Raw genomic sequence first — 19,357 nt, forward strand, 5'->3', positions numbered from 1 at the left:
AACAATTTTAGTGAAGCCGAATTGTTCCAAGCGGTTATCTCTAAACTTTAATGTGCGTATAGTTGTCAATTTTTACAACTAATAATTTACGCTTGTATTCTAAGTAGATTTTTTGTGATTTTTCTCTACATCTCAGATGTCTATTTTGAGTATATTTCTAATGCTTAATTAATTTTTTTTTGTATGTACTGTATTTTTTCAAAGAACCTTCGATTTCATCGATTGATCGATCTTTCGGTTCAAATTTCGATTTTTATTGAAAAGTTGAGCTTTTTATTCGATTAAAAATCGTTTTTTCGAAAAATCGAGTTTGATCGACGGTTTTCCATCACTACACGGGTGTTTTAGTATTGTTACAGCATATGGCTCTTATTCTTCTTGTTTGTGGAAATAATTGAGGTAATTCTTTTCTCCCGATTTCTCCATCGCCTGCCCCAAAACCAATCTCTCTTGGCATCCCATATCTCTCTCAACACCTGGGGCCATATTCCAGAACCTCATTGACTTGAATCCTTACTCCTCCTCAGTAGTTCAGCACTCAAACTCAAGTTGAGTAAGAATTAGAGCTCTAATTTAATAAACTAGCATAAACTCTACTCACTTGGGTTAGATTAAGTGTGGTGAAACTTACAAAATAATGCATTTACCTAAATTATTTTCTGTCATGATCTCCAGCTTATCAGAAAATAGCATTACTGAAGGATAGTATAACACATTGCAGTAGTTTTATAGGAGATATCACATTTAAAAACTTGAGGCTATGGAGGCAGACATCTTGAAAATCAGCGACTGAATTTGAGTTGTGGCTCGAGAGAGATCTCGTAATACCGACGTAGAATGCGAGTCGAGTTTGAGTCGGTATCAAGATGTGTGCAACGTTCTGGAATACGGCCCTTACTCCCTCTAGCCGCAAAGGTAGTCGCTTCCCACTGTACAACCCCGTTGTTGCGCGGACAATTTTTTAAAACCCCCTTTCCCTTGGGCACATTTCCACCCCCAATGGATCGCCGTCCCTCTTCAAACGTCGCGAGGAGGCGTGGACGGAGCGGTTGTTTCCATTACGCGGGTGCCTTGTTCCAGCCCCTCGTCTTCCCCACCTCCCGCGACGAGCGAAGGAATTTGGGGAACGGCGCCAATTTTTTCATATTATTCCACGACCGGGACTTCGCACGTTGTCCTCCCCCAAGGTTCTGGCCCTTGATGAAAAAATACGACCGGTTGTAGTCCAGCTTAGTCCTCCCGATGTTCTCACTTTTCTCCCGTCGCGCTGACCACGCCCCCCCTGAACACCTCCTTTCAACCCCTCTCTCCTCGAGAATTTTCGGGATGGAACAAAAAAAAACTCAGAGTTGTTTGTACTTTGCATGTAGCCTTTCTCAGTCTCCCCCACCCCCCAACCCTCTCTCCGGCTCTTAAATGGAGGAGGAAATATAAAAAATAAATGTGTATATGAACGACAGACTTTTGGCATCCGTTGGGTAATTACGATGACCCCTCCCTGGATTTTTCAACGCTTTTTCGCCTTCAGTTTTTTCGTGCATCCATCTCTCTTCTCTTTCCCCTTCCCTCTCCCCTCCCCCGAAATGGTCGTCTCCAAACTGACCCCTGCTCTTCATCCGACCGCTCGCTTTGCGGGGGATATGGCCCTCCCCAATGGACAGCTCCCCCATTTCCAAACGCCCTTGCTGCCCTCCACCGATCCACCCCTCCCATTTCTCTTCCCCATCCTCTCTTTGCCTATTGCGGCGTCATTTGTTCTGGCTTCTCCCCCTTCCCGCCCCCTCTTTCGGCCAATCCGCCGGACCCATCTCGATTGCCGACATTCCTTGTCCCCTCTGCCCTTTCCGCCGCCAATCCAATCTTAGCCCCATTAATCACCATTGTTTCGATTCCTCCCCACCTATTCTTTACCCTCTATCTCTGTCCCTCTTTCTCCATATCCTGTCCTTCCCTCTCTCCACCCCTCTCCCCCCGGTCGCGAAAACGGAATGAGCAAACGACCCCCCGAATACGAAAATGCATCAGGATGGATGTCGAAAAAATTTCCCGCGAGATGTTGTCCCGCATAAGCATTGCCCGAGGGCGCGCTACGTTTTGTGGTCTCGCGATAATCATTCCTCTGTTTAAATCGACAGATAGGGAATTATATCTTTCCCCAAAAATGGCCAAGGCCTCCACGTTGGGAAATTAGTTGATTTGTTGCCGTGAGATAGGGGTTGGGATTCTTCTGTCCCAGTGCCTGTGTATTGTGTTGAGCGTTTGTGGGATGATGCTCGGAAGCTGCTCGTAATGGGTCTTATGAATTAAGGCCTCGATGGACGTGGGGTCGAAAATTGTGTGCCTCTCCGAATTGTGTGAACGGTTATTTTTGAAAAGCATTATTTTATGATAGCGCCTCCTATCGATGCCAATGGCTATGGGTGATGCATTGCCCATTATCTTGGATTTGGGCCCGTTTTTCTCTATTAATGAAGTTGTGGGGATGGAATCTGCTGAATGTGTTCAGTCTTCACGCCTGGGTGTTCACTTTTGATCAAATATATCTTATGGCGCATCCTGGACTACGTCTTATGAGTCATTCGTTTACGCTGTTTTCGCTTGATTCCCGAGAGGATTGTAAATTGTCGGTGTAGTTGCAGCGTTTGGTAAAAACCTTAATGTATCATTTTAAGGAAACCATTACTTTTGTGTCTTTTATTATTCAGTCATGTATGTTTGTCTTCTATCAGTTGATGGCTTTTCCTTTTTTACCCTTTGTATCGTATTTTTTAATGTAAAGACTTTATTTAATATCCTTAAATAGGGGAGATTTAGTCTTATGTGAAAGGGAGATGCGCGGTATCGTTTTTAGCATGCCTTTTCCATAGAACGTTGGCTGCTCGTTCATTTTTATCTTTCATTTATCGCTCGCTTCCCTTGGGATTTTATTGCCATTGATCAGTCAAATAAATTAAATGCATTAACTCTCCACTGTTTGATGTCGTAATATTAAAAATTTGATATTTTATGGTAGTTCATATATTTCCTGTTTGCTTGGATTTACTTGCATTTTTCACTTTTAAAAAAGATCTAAAAAAGAAAAGGAAGGCTTATGCATCATCTACAATGCTATATTTATTGCTGGCAATGGACGAGACGCCTATAATGCTCCTGGTTGCGTTGCCTTAGATGTGAATGGCATTTAACTTCTTTGGGATCGCATGATGTATTTTCATTTTAGCACACATTATAAATCTTATTGACAGCTAGTACTCCCACCTTAATTTGAGCATGAGGTCAGCGATGAATGAATTAAAAACATAATATTTGAGCCACACTACATTCCCAGGTCCGACAAAAGCGATAAAGTAAGAGCGATGTTTTGCCGAACGTGTAGATATGGGAATTCGTTTTTCCCCCGAACTATAAAGGATTTCAATAAATGCTAGTCGTAATTTCCTTAGAACACTTCCTTTTTATTTGTATACGGCTGGTGTCCCAACACCCCCTGCCACACGCCTTTTAGGCGGCTTGCGGGATATTATTTAGATGTAGAATATTGATGTGATGAAACAAAAATCTATGATTGAATAGACATGATGGAATATGAATATATGATCTCATTATCGCAATTTCATTCCGTTTTGATCTGTGTTGGGAGGCAGGACCACTACGTTTTCTTCCTGAGCAGATTATTTAATTATTTTTCCGCGTAAGATAAGATATTAATTCCTTTTGGGCTCATATTTTAATTGCTGAAATAGTTTTCTTTTTTATGGTGGTATACATATTTTACGAAATCATCTTAATGCTTCTTTGCTCTAAGATGTTGAGATGTAAGCAAATATATGTCAATATTCTAACCTACTTTTTTATTTTCAGGGCTACACTCCCCTTCATATTGCAACTCAGTTTGGCCATGAAAACGTTTTTAACCTTCTGGTGAAAGCCTACGGTAAGTTTTTATTTGGGATATCTGTATTTATTGGTATATTTTGTCGTAAAATCAGTGGTAATTTATTAATGGGTTTATACAAGGCGTTTAGTTGTGACCATAATATTATTAAAAGTATATTATATTATAATAGTAATTATTCTCAAATGATGTAACACTTATTGGTGATATTAACTATCTACTCTGCCTTTTTAAAGAGGTTAATTTTTAGGGGATCGATTTTTCATCTCCTTTCCAAAAGTTCGCAGTTTTCCATTAGCTTCAAGGTTTATATATTTCTTACAGTATTATTTCAAGGTTTGCAGCAGCATTCTATAAAACACTAGTGTGTTATCGAATTGCATAAATTCAGGATGACCAGCAGTATGTAAGGTAGATAGTATAATACCAGGATGCTTGTAAATCCCATTAATATCCATACTTGTAACGATAGGATTTTTAACAATATTTTTTCTATGTTAAAAGCAATTTTAGTCGATGAATTTTAAATACCTCCATTATTTAGGAAATATTTTGATTGTTGCGGGAATGCACTTTCAAAATATCATTTTATTTGCTATGACTCACGGAAATTTAACAGTATTTTGAAATTATCAAAATTTATTTTATATAATACTTCTATTGAAGTTTGTTCATCTGGATTGAATACAAAAATATTTAAGAATGTAAAATACAAAGCGTGGTGTTTTTATCATTGTTCAGTTTGACAGTCAATGAGTATTTTTTGATGGAATTTTTATATCTGCTAATTATTTTAATTTGTTATTTTCATGAAATTTGCATTTGATAAATCAGCAAATGTAACCATGACAACTCATTTAATTTCTCTATTTCTTTAAGTTGATGATATTATAAATTTCTACTAGCTTGAGGGAATTCATTGATTTTTCCTTGATTTCCCGGGTAAGTTTCTGCCCAGCTAAAATTTTTGAAATTTTCACGAGCATACCCATTCACTGTCAGCCCATTTTGGGTGGAATGTGCAAACACTGCCAAGGCTATTTTCCAGAATTTATAAGATTTCAGATTTAAAATTATTTTAAGTACCTAATTTTATTGAATGCATCTAGATTTTTTCCCAATGCCAAAGATATATTTAGAGCCATAGAACCATAAATGAGTAATGGGATGGTATTTATGAGACGGCAGCAGGTGAAATGGCTGCAGTACTGAAATTAAATAAGTTAAAAAAAATCTGGATGCTATATTGGCCTCTTGGCAGTAAAAGGTTTAAATCTTATCAAAATCCCTTTTTCTTTGCAGACGGTGATCCTCAACTGCGAGATTGGAGCGGGAGGATGCCAAGGCAATATATAGTGAGCCAAGACACGTCCGTCTCATCAGAGACTATTAGAAGTGAGTATCCGGCACCTCCCCCACCTCGGCCCCCGCCTGTCCCCAGCGATTACTCACGGGATGGGGGTCGGAAGCGCTGGCTCTTGGTTGACAAAGGCCGCCCACGTAGTGTGGCACCCAGACCTACCACCACTGTGGCCGACATTTCATCGCCTACTATTCAGGGGCAGACTTATCGTAGGGCCAGCGTTTGTTCTGGATCTGCTGCCCTTGGTCACAAGGCTAATGCTAAACAACTTGCCAATTCCAAACAACTCAACAATCCAACCAGTCATTGTGTTATTTCCGTATCCACAGTTGGACAGAGGTTGGGCAGTAAGCAAGTCACAAAACCAGAAGCTCGTAAACAATCATCCAAGCAGTAACATTGTGATTTGCTTATTTTTGATTTTAGTTTGGTGGAATATGGTTACCATCATTGCATTTTTTAGAGTTTGTCTAATATGAATATTATCATCTGGGATACTGCTGCAAAAATGTATTGCGCTCAAATTTTTCCCATTATTACAAATTTTATATGCTAAGAAGTTATTATTGTATAAATATGAAGTGAAATGAAGGAATATTGATTATATAATGCTGCCTTGAGAGTAAATCCTAGAGTCAGGAGTGAAGACCTAAGATACCTTAGAGATATTTCATTTAAATTTCAGGTGTTTACTATTACTTCTACATGCCATGGTCTTCTATTATATAGTCTGCAGCTTGTGTGAAAATTATTATCAGAAATATGCAACTGCTCGCCTATGTTTATTTTTTCAGTGTTTGAGCAATTTATTGGGTGTTTGAGGGTTAAAGTCAGTTAACCAATTTGTCTTTGAACAAATCCCTTTGAGCAATTCATTTTTTCAGTATATTACCATGATTGAAGTGTATCCCAATTTAATTTTTAATTTTGTCTGAAAATTAAGTCGCGCATCTCATTATTCTTGTAAAAATAGGAATATAATGTGTTCAAATATCAGTATTTTTTATATTTAAATATGTTTATTCTTTGTTGTCTAGTATTTCTACTTTTATTATATATTTTGGTTGTATGAATTGTACTATATCCTGTTGAAAATATTTGTTGAATTTGTTCCTTTCACCTAGAACCATTGGTGCATTAAGTACTCTATAGCCACAAGTAGAAGTGAATATTTCATGTGTTGATGAAGTCCCAATCTTCAGTCAAGACTATTCTCCTTGATATTTATCTGATGTATGCTTTTTGATGACCGCATTTGTAAGATTTTAATGGTATGTAGGTGTGGTTTTATTATTCCATGTTACCATGTATGCTTAGTTAGTTCCCTCTCAGGTGTTGAAGCTTGCCCACAAGATCTTGCCATTTGTTGTGAAACACAGTTAAATACATTCATTGCTATCCCAGTTCCTATTTGATCCCTAATTAAATCATTACTGACTGGGGCAGTCTGACGTGGGCTGTGAGATGGATATTTTGGATAGCCCCTGGACCGATGCAGCTTCAAAAGGCCCCAGCAAGGCCCCAGAAAGCCCCTTTGGTTCCATAGCTCAATTGAATAATTGGGCTAAAATTTGTTCCAACCAGGTGCCCCAAATGGGTCCAGACTGCCCCTGTGTACTGATATCATGCACTGTAACTGTCCATGGTTTTCTAAATCCTATTTTACAGTGTGACCAATTTAAACGTACTCATAAAAATAATTCAACTTGCACAGTACAAATTGTTTACCTTAAATCTATGATCACTTATTAATTGATATGGTTTGATTAATTTATCTGAATATGATTTTGAAATCCAAAAGTCTTCCTCCTCTCATTGAAGTACTCATACCACTGAAAAAATTAAATTGGTTTGCTTAAACACAAAGTCTGGTGTTTTACACAAAGTGCCATTGTGTATTACTCATTGGCTACTTGGCATACATATTTGTATGCCAAGTGGCTAATAGCTAAAAAAATGTCCACTTTAGCCTTTTGTCAGCATGATAGTGTTTCAAGCATTGCATTGTATTTAACCATGTCACTCTAATTGCCTCCCACTTTTCGTCGGGGAAAAATTAGAAATCTTGTATGCATTTTCTCTTAATTATTATTGGACTAGAGTTCCTCTATTTATGAGTATTTAGCCGTGACTTAGTATCATATTTTTTAGGTTTGAAAAAATTTACCTTATCTTCCCTTCATGTGTTTTAGCATAGTCATACCATATTCTTTTTAAGTGATATGGGCATAATCAACCTTCTCACCGATATCAATAGTTCTATCAATATAATGGTTGTGAATTGTTACATAGTGTCAAATGTTCCTAATTTTTCTCTACTCATTGGGATGTAGAATCATAGTGATGGGAAATTTGTGTTCTTTTTATTAAATTTGTAACTTAAATCATTTTTTATGAATTATTGATGTATGATTATGCTTAGAAGATTGTTATTATTAACATCATGCTTGATTCTGTAGATTTTCAGTTCACCTTTTTTTTAGAATTAACACTCATATCGTATGTATTGTGTATTTTTCTTGTTATCATTGCTTGTTAAAATAACCATTTAAGATTGCATGGAAAATAATAGAATTTTTGGCATGCTTGCTTGCTATGTAATACTTCTAATAGTATATGTGATGAATCTATTGAGTAAATGTTTTATATTTATGTATCTTTTAATGAAGTGGAGCATTAAATTAATGATAATTCATTGGAAATGGTATTATTGGTCATTATCAAATCTAATCTATTTCTTATTCATAAATTTAAAAAATATCCATTCTCTTCAATACATGTTTAAGATTGCTGTCAATGTTTAGCAAACCAACGGTTTGGTGTCAGCTTCAACTCAATAGGGGTTTTAATTATTCATTTAACATATATCACTATGTTGCCAAATATTTATGGGTATTTTAATGGTGCAAGTAATCATGCAGGAATTCTTTTTCTTGTTGTAGGAATCAATGAGATCCTCACTTTAAGGTAATGGTGAGCCACTTGCAACCTGTCAGCCTTTGATGTGAAATTTAACCCTTATAAATTAGAGTTTTGAACTACTAAAGCATGACCTCTCTTTTCTACAGGCTCTGTAGTTTTTCCCGCCAGTATTACTTGTGTAGGTGATACATGCGTATCTGGATATTTTTTATCATAGTGTTGTTCTAAGGTATATTCACACACCACAGTAAATGTGTACTGTACATCAAAACTCTAGTCAGGTCGTGTGGCCCAGTCCCAGGTTGCAGTATGACCATTTGCAACTCAACGTAGTGCAGCCAGTTATGAAGTGAGAAAATTGAAAGATGGAGCCAGCACTAGTGGCTATTTATATATTAGTTTGCTCACACAATTATAATTCGTTTCGGCTGGGAAGAAATTAGGTTAGCTAGGTCATTTCTCTTGTATCTTATTACAATTCTCATTGTTTGCCAAAAAGCACAGAAATCTTTCATGTAAATTTAAACACAGATATCTATCATGATGGAATTAGTAGGGAGCAGGCTTTGCTCTTGGAATTAGACTTAAATAAGCAGTTTCAAAGGGAAGCTGGATAGTATTGAGAGAAGTCTTTCATAAATCCTCAATTCCTTTCATGGATGAATGCAATGGCGTAATCAGATTATCTTTACACATATTTTTCTGAAAATCTGACATATCAGTAATATTCACAATATATTGGGCTATCAGTGTAAATAATCCTGGACTATGTGTCTGAAAGCATTCATTGGGTGGTGCCAGCATTTGAGCCAACTTTGCTGGTGTGTGTGAAAATAGCCTTAGGCTTGGTGGAATGTAGATGGAAATTAGCAGTCAGTTTTGATCCTAGTATTTCCTCGCATTTTTCAATTCTCCTTCATGCTAATGCGTGTCGGAATCACAGTCATTGAGGTTGCAGTATTTTAGTTCCATATCCCATATTTTACTCCTGAATTATTCCTTTTGCTGTGTCATTGAAACTAGTCAGAACCACAAGAACTCCATGGATGTAATTACATCATTGGATTGAAGTTGTTATTGTATGATGAAAATTTAAAACTATGGTGGGGTGAAATTTTTGCATTCATATGTCCTCCTATGATTTTCTATTGATTGCTTGCTAATTCCTTATTCATCTATAGCTTGACTAGTAGGTTTGCAGTGTTTACTACGACCTGCTTACTGAGAGTGAATGATACTATTTATTTGTGCATGGTACTATGTATGTGGCTGCTAAATGGGAATGAGAATAAACAATTGCCTGGCCAAACTGCTTTTGGAATAGTATGTTTTGTATTTAATAATTTACTCTCTGAGAAGCCATTTTTGATAACACCTGTGGATTGGAAGTACGTGCATGATGATGAGTGCATGTCCATGAGAGCGGTTTTTCATTATTTTGGAAGTAAGGATAATTTCCTCATTATAATGGATTGCTCATCAGGTAGGATGGAAAATCTTGTTTTAATTATCCTTTAGTTTTTTCTTTTAATTATACGGTTCAGTATTTTTTAATCTCAATCTATGCATGCTTGGTTTCTATTTAAGTAATAATAACATCATTAAGTTATGGCTATAGATGAGTGACCTTTTATGAATTTAGCCATCTTGATCTACTTAGTTTTTGCATGATCCATACATGTTAATGAAGTACTTCTCAAAAAATCTAATCTTTTTGTCTTTTTTTTCAGAAATGAAAGCAAGGAAAAAACATTCAGGTATGTGACTTTTCATTTAGTTCATGAAACCAAAACTTATTGTGTTTTTTATATTCTTCAAAGTAATGAAAACCTAATTTAAAAAATTGGAATCACTCTGTACTCAAGAATGAGTTTAAATGAGCCAATTCAAGGATTTCCTAGAACCCTAACTGTTATTTTTTTATCTGTTGAGCAGCATCTAAAATTTTGCATAGCCTAGTTTTGCCAAATATTAATATTAAGTGTGACTTAACAATGATGTTTATCAATATATTTTGTCAATTTTTCATTGTAAGTCCAGTTTTGAATAATGATTTCAGATGATGGCTTGGACAATCTTGGATTGATTAGTAGATATGGTTCTTTACTTGATGTAGCACATACTGGAATATTAGAAACATTTAGAAGCCTGGGGATGTTGGGAAATGTATGCAAACTGTATCAAATGGAAAGCTGCTCGCCTAAAGATCATACTTCTTTTTTGCTTCAGATATTTTAGCCATTTTTTGTGGATAATTATTGTGTCATGTTTATGAACACATTTTAATTGTTCACTGACTAGAATTTTACTCTACCTCTCATAAATACGTAATATATTTTTCAAATGTTTCCTCAATTCCTATTTTTTACAGAAAAGGATTTAGGATTCTTGAGAATTGGTTCCTTGAATGTGAGGGTGAAAAGGACAACTGAAGCCTTCAGTAACTTCCTGGGTGTTGGCAACCAAAATAATAATGGAGGAAGTAATTATGGAAGCAGCAGTAATAACAGTGGTGAAAAGATTCACAAATCTTGGGGTTCTGCAGATAACATCCAGGAGGTTTGCTATTTATTTTATATTGGTTTTACATGCATTTTTTTATGAAAAAGTATTTACATGTGTCACCAATGATGTCATGGCAAAATTAGCAGAGAAAAATTAACACAGTTTCCTTAACTTTTTTTTGAGAATGAAAAATTACTCCGTGTGTTTTTCGACAAGTTGCTATTTACATTTTATTACATTTTTTTAGTTACGAATGCATATATGAATTAGAAATTTTGTGGCAACAAAATTGATAAAAGTGTTACTTGACTATTATGTCTTTTGTTAACCAGTGATGGAATGGCGTTCCAAATAGCAGTTAATTCGGTGTTCCGAACAAAAGTCAAATAACATATTAACTGGTTAACGGCGTTCCAGCACCATGGCACCACTGTGTGTCACCCTCTTGTGCTATCCCTCAGCCCGAGTTTGAAGTATCTATATTAAATCTGCATGGAAGCCCTCAGTATTTTGATAATAGTTTGATTGTCAACATAGTAAGACTAGGTGGAGGTCAGAGATTGAACGTAGGAAAAGTGGGAAGGGTTAATGAGGATTAGGAAGACAACTATAATCTTTCCTTTTAAGAGGAAGTTTGATCAGAGTTAGTCACGCTAAGCATAGAAAGAGATAACAAAAGGTACATTCCTTCTTTAACAAGCATCACTAGGGCCTTCATCAAGCTCTTTGGCCAGTTATACTGATTAGAGAATAGGTTATTGGGTAACATCAGAATTTGCTGGCCCTTGTGCAGCTTAGAGTTCCATTCCAGCCATTTGGTGTGTAAGCGAGGCTTAACCCTCATATGGATTCGCTGCGCCTTAGCGGCGCTCGTGGTTTTTAAAGTGGTGTATAAATTTTACATTGCAATGGATCATGTTGAAATTTTCAGTAGTCTATTTTTTCTGCTTTCTTCGTCTTCACATAAATTTTGTTTGCATATCGTTGATAGTTTACATTTTATTGGCCTCTAATGAAAAAAGTTATGTCGTTGGATTTACGGCGCCGCTGCAGCACTCAGTATTTCCTCGTCTCTACGTCGGGGACAGCACTCTCAATGTTAATGTCAAAGCAATTATGTTTCGTATGAAATGCTATAATCTATTTATTATCATATTATTTAATTTTCTAAACTAAATAAACAAGATGAAATTGTGAAACGAAAGGAAAATATTACTATACCAATTTTGATTTCTCTTTTAGCTAAGAATCATAATGTTTGCCTCGATATAATGTTCATTGACAAAACTTCGTCTTTTTACAAAAATTATTCATAGTAACTCATGGCTAGCCAAAGTTGTTTTTTTCCATGGTCTCTGACTTAGTTTTGCTTTGGCCAAGAATTTCCTCGTTGTTACGTCGGGTACTGCACTCTCAACGCTAATGTCAAAGCAGTTATGTTTCGCATGAAATACTATCTATTTATAATCATATTATTTAATTTTCTAAAAATTTATTAACAAAATGAAATTGTTAAACTAAAGGAAAATATTACAATACCAATTGTGCTTTCTTTTTTAGCTAAGAATCTTTATGTTTGTCTTGTTATAGTGTTCATTGACAAAACTTCATCTTTTTGCAAGAATTATTCATAGAAACTCATGGCTAGCCAAGGTTGTTTTTTCCATGGCTTCCAACTTAGTTTTGCTAGGGCACCTTCTCCGCTCCGCGTCCACGTACCCGCCGTGGTGATAGTCACCTTGGGGCAAATCCCAGGGTTACTATGTTTGAATTACACCAAGCAGCAATTCCAAGAAAATTTTAACGCAATGCATTATGCGAATTCCTAGAATAATGCTTCCTCACCGTTGTGTGAATATTCCTTATTGAATAAGCAACTGTAACTTGCCAGGAGATTCAGAGGTTTCACCGACTACCGTGAAGAACACATTGCACGGTTACTGTTATATGTCTTGTACCTATCATTCGAAATTATTCCTTTGCGGCTACGATAGTCCACATAAAATTGCTGACGTTTATATAATTACCGATGGCGTGACAGTTTATCATTGGGGTGAAATGAAGATAACTACCCAAGTAATTGTGTGATAGAAAATAATTTCTTTTTCCTGACAATTAGTTCAGTATTTACATGGTAAAAATCGTTTCATGATGAATAGGAGAATAGACAATTTACCGTGAAGTGAACATTTGCAAATATATTTCTCGTTTCTTTGTGTACTCAAATGCACAGATATTTTTTTCATCAGGGTTTTTACTAACGTGAAGGGATGAGTGAGGAGGAGAAAGGAGAAGGAATACCAGCTAGGTTATTTTGAGGTGAAGGGAGGGAGATACATGGTATTGTGTTGTCTGCCGAGGATCAGGGAATACCCAGATCGTTAGGCCAGGTAAGCGGAGAAAACTCTTAGCATGAAAAAATTTTTGAGTGCTAGGAGGCAATTAGATACAAAAGCTTGCTCTTTCTTTATCCTTCCATGGCTGCATGAGCGACAGGGAGCACAAGCCTTGTCAAAACGCCCCACGGTGGCCCTCCCTTCATTCCAAGAAGGTCCTGCTAGGGTGGGTCATTAGGGTGAAGAGAAGTTCAATCACTTTTTGTGGGAGGGGGGAAGAAGGCGGTGATTTACGAATAAGGAAGCTTAGTGGAAGGTATGGATAGTCTCAACGTTTGGGTCAGTGAAACGCTACGGAAAGAAAAGGTGAGGGAAGTCCTCCCAGCGTGAGGGTATTTTTGTCACCCCAGAACATTCTTCCATCATTCCCTGACCCAGAGCTGGACAAAAGAAAATAGGCGCCTGTCCCTTCTTCCATACCACCTATAACCCATTCTTCTAAGAAGTTATTTTTTTGGACTTCCCACCAATCCAGGAGTAAAACATCATATGGTGCACTCCCACGCATCACATTTACCCGTCCATCTCTAAGAAAATGTCCTCAGTGAGGGAATGGGGCTCCATGGTAGGAAAAAAATACTGGCTCTTCTAGCTCCACCTCCATAGCAGCGTTAAGTTCTTTGACACGCTGCTTATTATCCCATATTCTTTATATTTCAAAACCCATAAGACTTTATTTTTTTATATTGCAGGATATAAGCTCCCAGAATATTTGTAAGATTTGTCTTGATCGCCAGAATCCTGTAAAAATCATGAAAATAACACTCGTCTCTTCTCTCTTTACCTACACCTGTTCGATTATTAACGTTTAATAACTTAGTCTTATAAATACACTGCAAGATATAACATATGGGTGGACGCAGTGAAGCAAAATTACACCACATGGTCACAAACGAATTTTATTCAGTCCTCAGTTTTAGTATTTATATAAATAAAAATATACACAGTATAAATATAAAAAATCTGTGTTTGTCCAGCACTGCATATCAAAAAAAATATTCAAAACAAACATTACACAAGAAAGTAAAACTTTAATTTGAAAATAACAGACTAAGGGAACAGAAATAGAGAGCATTACGGCAACAAGTGGAAAAGAATGCAGCGTTCAAGATTTTTTGTTATAACTTCCACAAAAATGATTTAAATGTAGCAAAACATGGTGGGAAATAACGATAATACATGTGTTTACCAATATCAATCAGAAAACTTGTAAATAAAGGCTAACTTTGAAAGATAATAACAAAAAAATGACACAGCGCTGCTGTGGCACCGTAAATCCAACGACGTAACTAAATTCGTATATCCATATGAGGGTGAAATTACCTCCATTTTATGCTCACCAAATTTGACATTTCATTGAAAAATTGCGATATGATTTGAAGTTCCTAGGATAAAATTTGAATATTACTTCTCTATTAAAAAAAGTAAATGCTAATTGTGGTTGTTCAATTAGGTACTCTACTGTTCAAGGTAGGTTTACATAGAGCAATCACCCCTGCCTGTCTTCCCTCCTTAAGGGTAAGTGGTCGTCCTTCCCCTCCCTTGCTTACCCAGCATTAAAAACTGTTTTCAACATTATTCTGTATCTAATCTAGAAGCTTCATGTAATAACCCACCATATCCAGCACTTTGTCATTCCTCTTCCACTCCGTCAATTTCACCTCCTCCATTCTTCTCCACACCCATATCTTGAAAGCCTCCTTTCTTTCTTTGTCTTCCTTCCTAAGTGTGCATGTTTCTACACCGTGAAGTGCTACACTCCAGATCAGACTCTTCACTAACCTTTCATTTAAACTCTTACGTAACAATCCTCTCATCATCTCTTTCCTGTTCGTTAATGTCTCCGTTGCTGGCTCTATTCTTTTTCTGATGTCCTTACTGCTGTATCATTTCCCTCTAGGATGCTTTCCAAGTATTTGAATCGTTCTTCCTGCTCAAGTTTACTCTCCTTCTTTTATTTTGAGTCTACATTCCTTGCTTTGGATGCTTCGCAAACCCCCATTACCTTGGTCTTCTTATGATTAATCCGCATGCCAAATTACTCTCAATGCTTGTGTAATTCATCCACTATAGTGTGCAGCCCTCTTGCTGACTGGCTAATCAACACCTAATCATTCACAAACCTCACTGATTTTACCATTATTCCCCCCACTTAACTGTGGCTTCCAACTCATCCCACACTTCTCTTACCATATCCTCAGGGTACAAGTTAAAAGCATAGCAGTGGGCTGTATAAAGACTAGGAATGTCACCTATTCTTCCAATCTATGCCTATGTTCTGAAGAATGTCTATTAATTTTATGCATTTTGCTCAATGAAAAGCTTTTAAAAATCTACAAAACAGGCATGAATGGTGATATTCTAGGTTCCTCCCCACAAGGGTTCTCATAACCCCATCTCATCAAAGGTTAACTTACCTTTTCAGAAACATAATTGATCTTCTTCCAAGTACTAGTTTGCCCTCTATTTGCCTCTATTCTTCTGTTTCAAATTCTCAGAACAACTTTTCTGCATGTGGAGTGAGGCTTATGGTCCTATAGTATCTGCATTCTCAACATCCTTTCATCTTTCGCCTTAATTTTAACATAGCTTGCCCTCTCCTTTTGCCATGCTGTGTCCATGTTCTTCCACTTCCTTATCTCCCATAGTTTTTATTATCATTTCCCCCGTTATTCATAGTTTTTATTATCCATTGGCTGTCAGCATTTCCAATTGACCTCTCAGCCGCTTTGACCATTATAATTTTTAATCTTATATACCCTCCATAATCATAATATATCACCCTTACTTTGTTGTCTGTTGGTCTCCAATCTTCTGGGTACTCTGTATTCTCCACTATTTCATGGTATTCTCTCCTCGTATTCCCCATCAGAGCTTCTATGTTCCATTTCCTCACCTTGCTGATTTTCCTTAGTCTTTTGAATCTAAATAACAGTAAACAACTCTTCCCCAGACAATGAGCAGTTGATGAAGGACTTGCCCTGAGCATGAGGGCAATTTAATATGCCTACTTGTCTTCCTTTTGAGTTTCAGATGCAGTTGGCATTGTTTCAAAGGCTCTCAAAATGTGTGAGATCGTTTATATTAATTATGGAATAATGATCAAAAAACCAGACTAATTGCTATTTTATAAGGATGATGAGAAAACCCATGATTAGTTGCTGCTTGAGCATTCTAAAAGCAGAAATTATTGTTGAGGCAGCCTGAAGTCTCTGTTCCCACCCCTGCTTTGGAGCTTATTGTCATGGAAGATTTTAGTCGAGGGATTATGGGGGTTGGGTGTGTGCCTGCTGGCTGAGTTCTGATCAACCTCCACGACCATCTCCAACCAGAAAAACTAATTGGAGGAAATGAAAGGCAGAAAAGAATTTTTAATGGAAAGAATTCAAGCGTTGCTAGTAATAGCACTGATTTTCCAAAATGAGATGGTGGAATTTGTTCACAGCAACTCATCAATCCACACAGGGAATAAAATGCAGAATTTATTTTAACAAAACCAAAATTTAACCATGATTTACTGGTGATCTAAGTCATTGAACTCAATCGAATTGAAAATATTTAAGGGATAATCTGAGAGAGTCTCGTGGAAGGTTATTCAGGATTTCCACTGGTTTGGGTTCTCCTTCATGGATCGCCCTGGTGAATCAACTTTCACAGGCAAATTTTCACATGCAGGTACACTAAGGGGATCTACTTGGTGAGCTGCTTGTAGGATGTATAATGGACAAGCATAAAGATATAGATAATAGATACAGTTGAAAATGTTGATTTACAAACAACATTACTTTTTCCATGTACATACTCGTACATACCCAATTACTGGAGTGGCAAGAGATCTAAAAGTAAGGAAAACAAGATAGTTATATTAGGCGACCTGATGCATGTGGGTAATTAACTTGTGTGATGCAGTGATTGATGGAAACTACAATCAGTTCCGTAAATAGTGGTCTTTAAGAGGGAGGTTGCTAAATGGGAGTTGTCATTGAAAGAGGCTTCACTGTAATTTTATGGTAACTGAATGTAAGCTGCCATTTAATGTTGAAATAATAATTTATTGCAAAATAATCTAGAACAATTAATTTTTTTGCAATAAAAAGTGAATGTAGCTTCTAGGTGAAATGCGGAGGAGACAGAAGGTATGGATGGAGCGAGTACTCAAGAGTGAAGAGAATGTTGAAATAGTGTTCGAGGGAAGAGTGTTTGGTAAATGAGGGAGAGGAAGGATTGGAATAGAATATTTAGATAGCATGAAAGGGAGTAAGCTTTATAATGAATTGCTAAGGGAAGTCCATGGAGGGAGGGGAGACTGCCAGAATATCTACTTCTTAAATACACCATGCAAACCTACCTTAATAGTTAGAATGTTTTAGCTATAGGAAAATGTGAATTTCTGAATACGTATTCCTCAAAACAAAATGTTTGAGCGCTGAAATGCCTAAGAGTACCACATGGTACCAGGATGTATCTCCTTAACTAATTGAGCTGGAAGAATAAAATTTAGGCCTTATGACTCAAAATCTGATGCACACTAAAATACATATAAGTTTATCACTTAATTTGGACAAAAAATCTCAGGCATTAAGGTTCATGCTATCAGAATTATCTATCTATGTATGTACTGTTTATTTTAATCTTGCCTTCTACAGTTGGATTTATTGAATTGTAGGTGAAAAAATTTGCAATTTTCAATGAGACGATAACGTTTTGTGGAGTAATTTTGATGTACTACTCTACCTTCTGGTGATGATTTAGTGCAGCAGCGTGACTATGGGGGGAGATGAGGGAATTGATCCCCAAAGCTTCAGAGGAAAAAAAATATTCAAAGATATTGTATAGTTTTAACATGTAATTACTGCATCTGCTTAAAGTTAAATATTTAGTGCCAAAGTGATGTAAAAATGTATTTCCAGGCATTTCATTTTTTTTTAATTTTACCTCCTTGCCTCCCAAAGCTTAATCCTAGTTACGCCACTGATTTAGTGCATCAAAACCAGTCAATTAAATTTATTCATGTGAGAAATTGCCACCTGAAACTGTCAGCTTTACTGATTTTTACAGAAAAATTTTTTGTAGTTATGCAATGCAGTTGACTTAATCTTAGGTGTCAGCATTACCTCTTTTAAGTGCTAACCAACATTTCTCAGGGTGATTTCATCTTTTTTTCCCTTACAGGTTGATAGAAGAATAATGCCACCCCCAAAATATCCAGCTAAGAAGCGTCGATCTAAAATGGCTCAGCTTCAGCATCACCGCTCTCAGCAAGAGCTTGGCAATATCCCCTCTCGAGCCCTGGTCAGTCACTCTGCTGAGAAAGGCAGCTCTGCTTGTGCTAGTACCCCTGCAACCCCCACTCTTCGTAGAGTCCAGTCATCTATATCAGCCACAACTGGAGATGAAATAACAGAGCCCTCTGCTAGTTCAGAGGCCCTGAATGAAGTGGAGCTCAGAAATAATGTTGGAAATGGTGGGGATTCTGACTCTGACACTGCTTGTGGTTTTGATTCAAATTGGAAAACAGTGGCATAGTTTACTATCTTGAAATTTTGCCCTATCAGACATTAATCTTGGGTATTTAGGATGTATCAAGTGTACAAACTGTATTACTCTGAGTATATTTCAGTAGATTTGCTCCATGTTGTTCATTTGGAGTTAAATTTGGACCAGCTAAGCCAAGAGTCATGCAAATCATATCATTTTTAGTATTTTATTTATTAACGTACAATATGGAGATACACTTTGAATCATATATATTGGTAATGGTGATGGCTCAGAAGACATTTGCCCTAAGATGTGCGGTGCTCATAGTGTAAACTTCTATTGTGATAGTGCTAACTCTTTAGTATTCTTACTGTATATAGGAAATCAAATGGCAGTATAAATTTACTTTGTCATAAAATTAGCTAATTAACAATTATTTTTACTGAGGATATTTCTTTTATCGGAAATAAAAAAAACTTAAATTATAGAATGTGAAGATTTGTAAAGGCATTTCCAAATCTTCTCCTCAGGTAGGTATTCATATTCAGAGGTGGTGAACTTACATGCATGGCAAATCTAGACCATAAAAAAAAATTTCCAATGCTAAATTATTTCAGGAAGATAGCCAGTAGTTCATGATGTTAAGACCCAGCATTTAACCTATTGATTATTAAGAATGTGGTTTCCTGGTAGCTCTAGTGAGTTTGTTACATTTCACTTTCATCCTTAGGAGGTGACTGTTATCAACAAGGGGTTGTTAAATTTTAAGGAAAAAATTATGAGTATGACCAAAGAAAA

At 36.7% G+C, this 19,357-nt stretch overlaps 1 protein-coding gene across 1 annotated transcript in view; it reads left to right on the forward strand.

The window, feature by feature from the left end:
- The window catches only part of LOC124166794, a 74,950-nt gene extending 55,944 nt beyond the window's left edge, over positions 1–19,006 (forward strand). The window contains exons 4-8 of the mRNA XM_046544852.1: positions 3,862–3,934; positions 5,198–5,290; positions 9,911–9,937; positions 10,552–10,739; positions 18,254–19,006. Coding sequence (XP_046400808.1) covers positions 3,862–3,934; positions 5,198–5,290; positions 9,911–9,937; positions 10,552–10,739; positions 18,254–18,607 — 735 coding nt within the window. The 3' untranslated portion in view covers positions 18,608–19,006. The remainder of the gene's footprint in view (positions 1–3,861; positions 3,935–5,197; positions 5,291–9,910; positions 9,938–10,551; positions 10,740–18,253) is intronic.
- The last annotated feature ends 351 nt before the right edge of the window (positions 19,007–19,357 follow it).

Source organism: Ischnura elegans, chromosome 1 (assembly GCF_921293095.1).
Source record: "Ischnura elegans chromosome 1, ioIscEleg1.1, whole genome shotgun sequence".
Classification (NCBI taxonomy): Eukaryota; Metazoa; Arthropoda; class Insecta; order Odonata; family Coenagrionidae; genus Ischnura; species Ischnura elegans.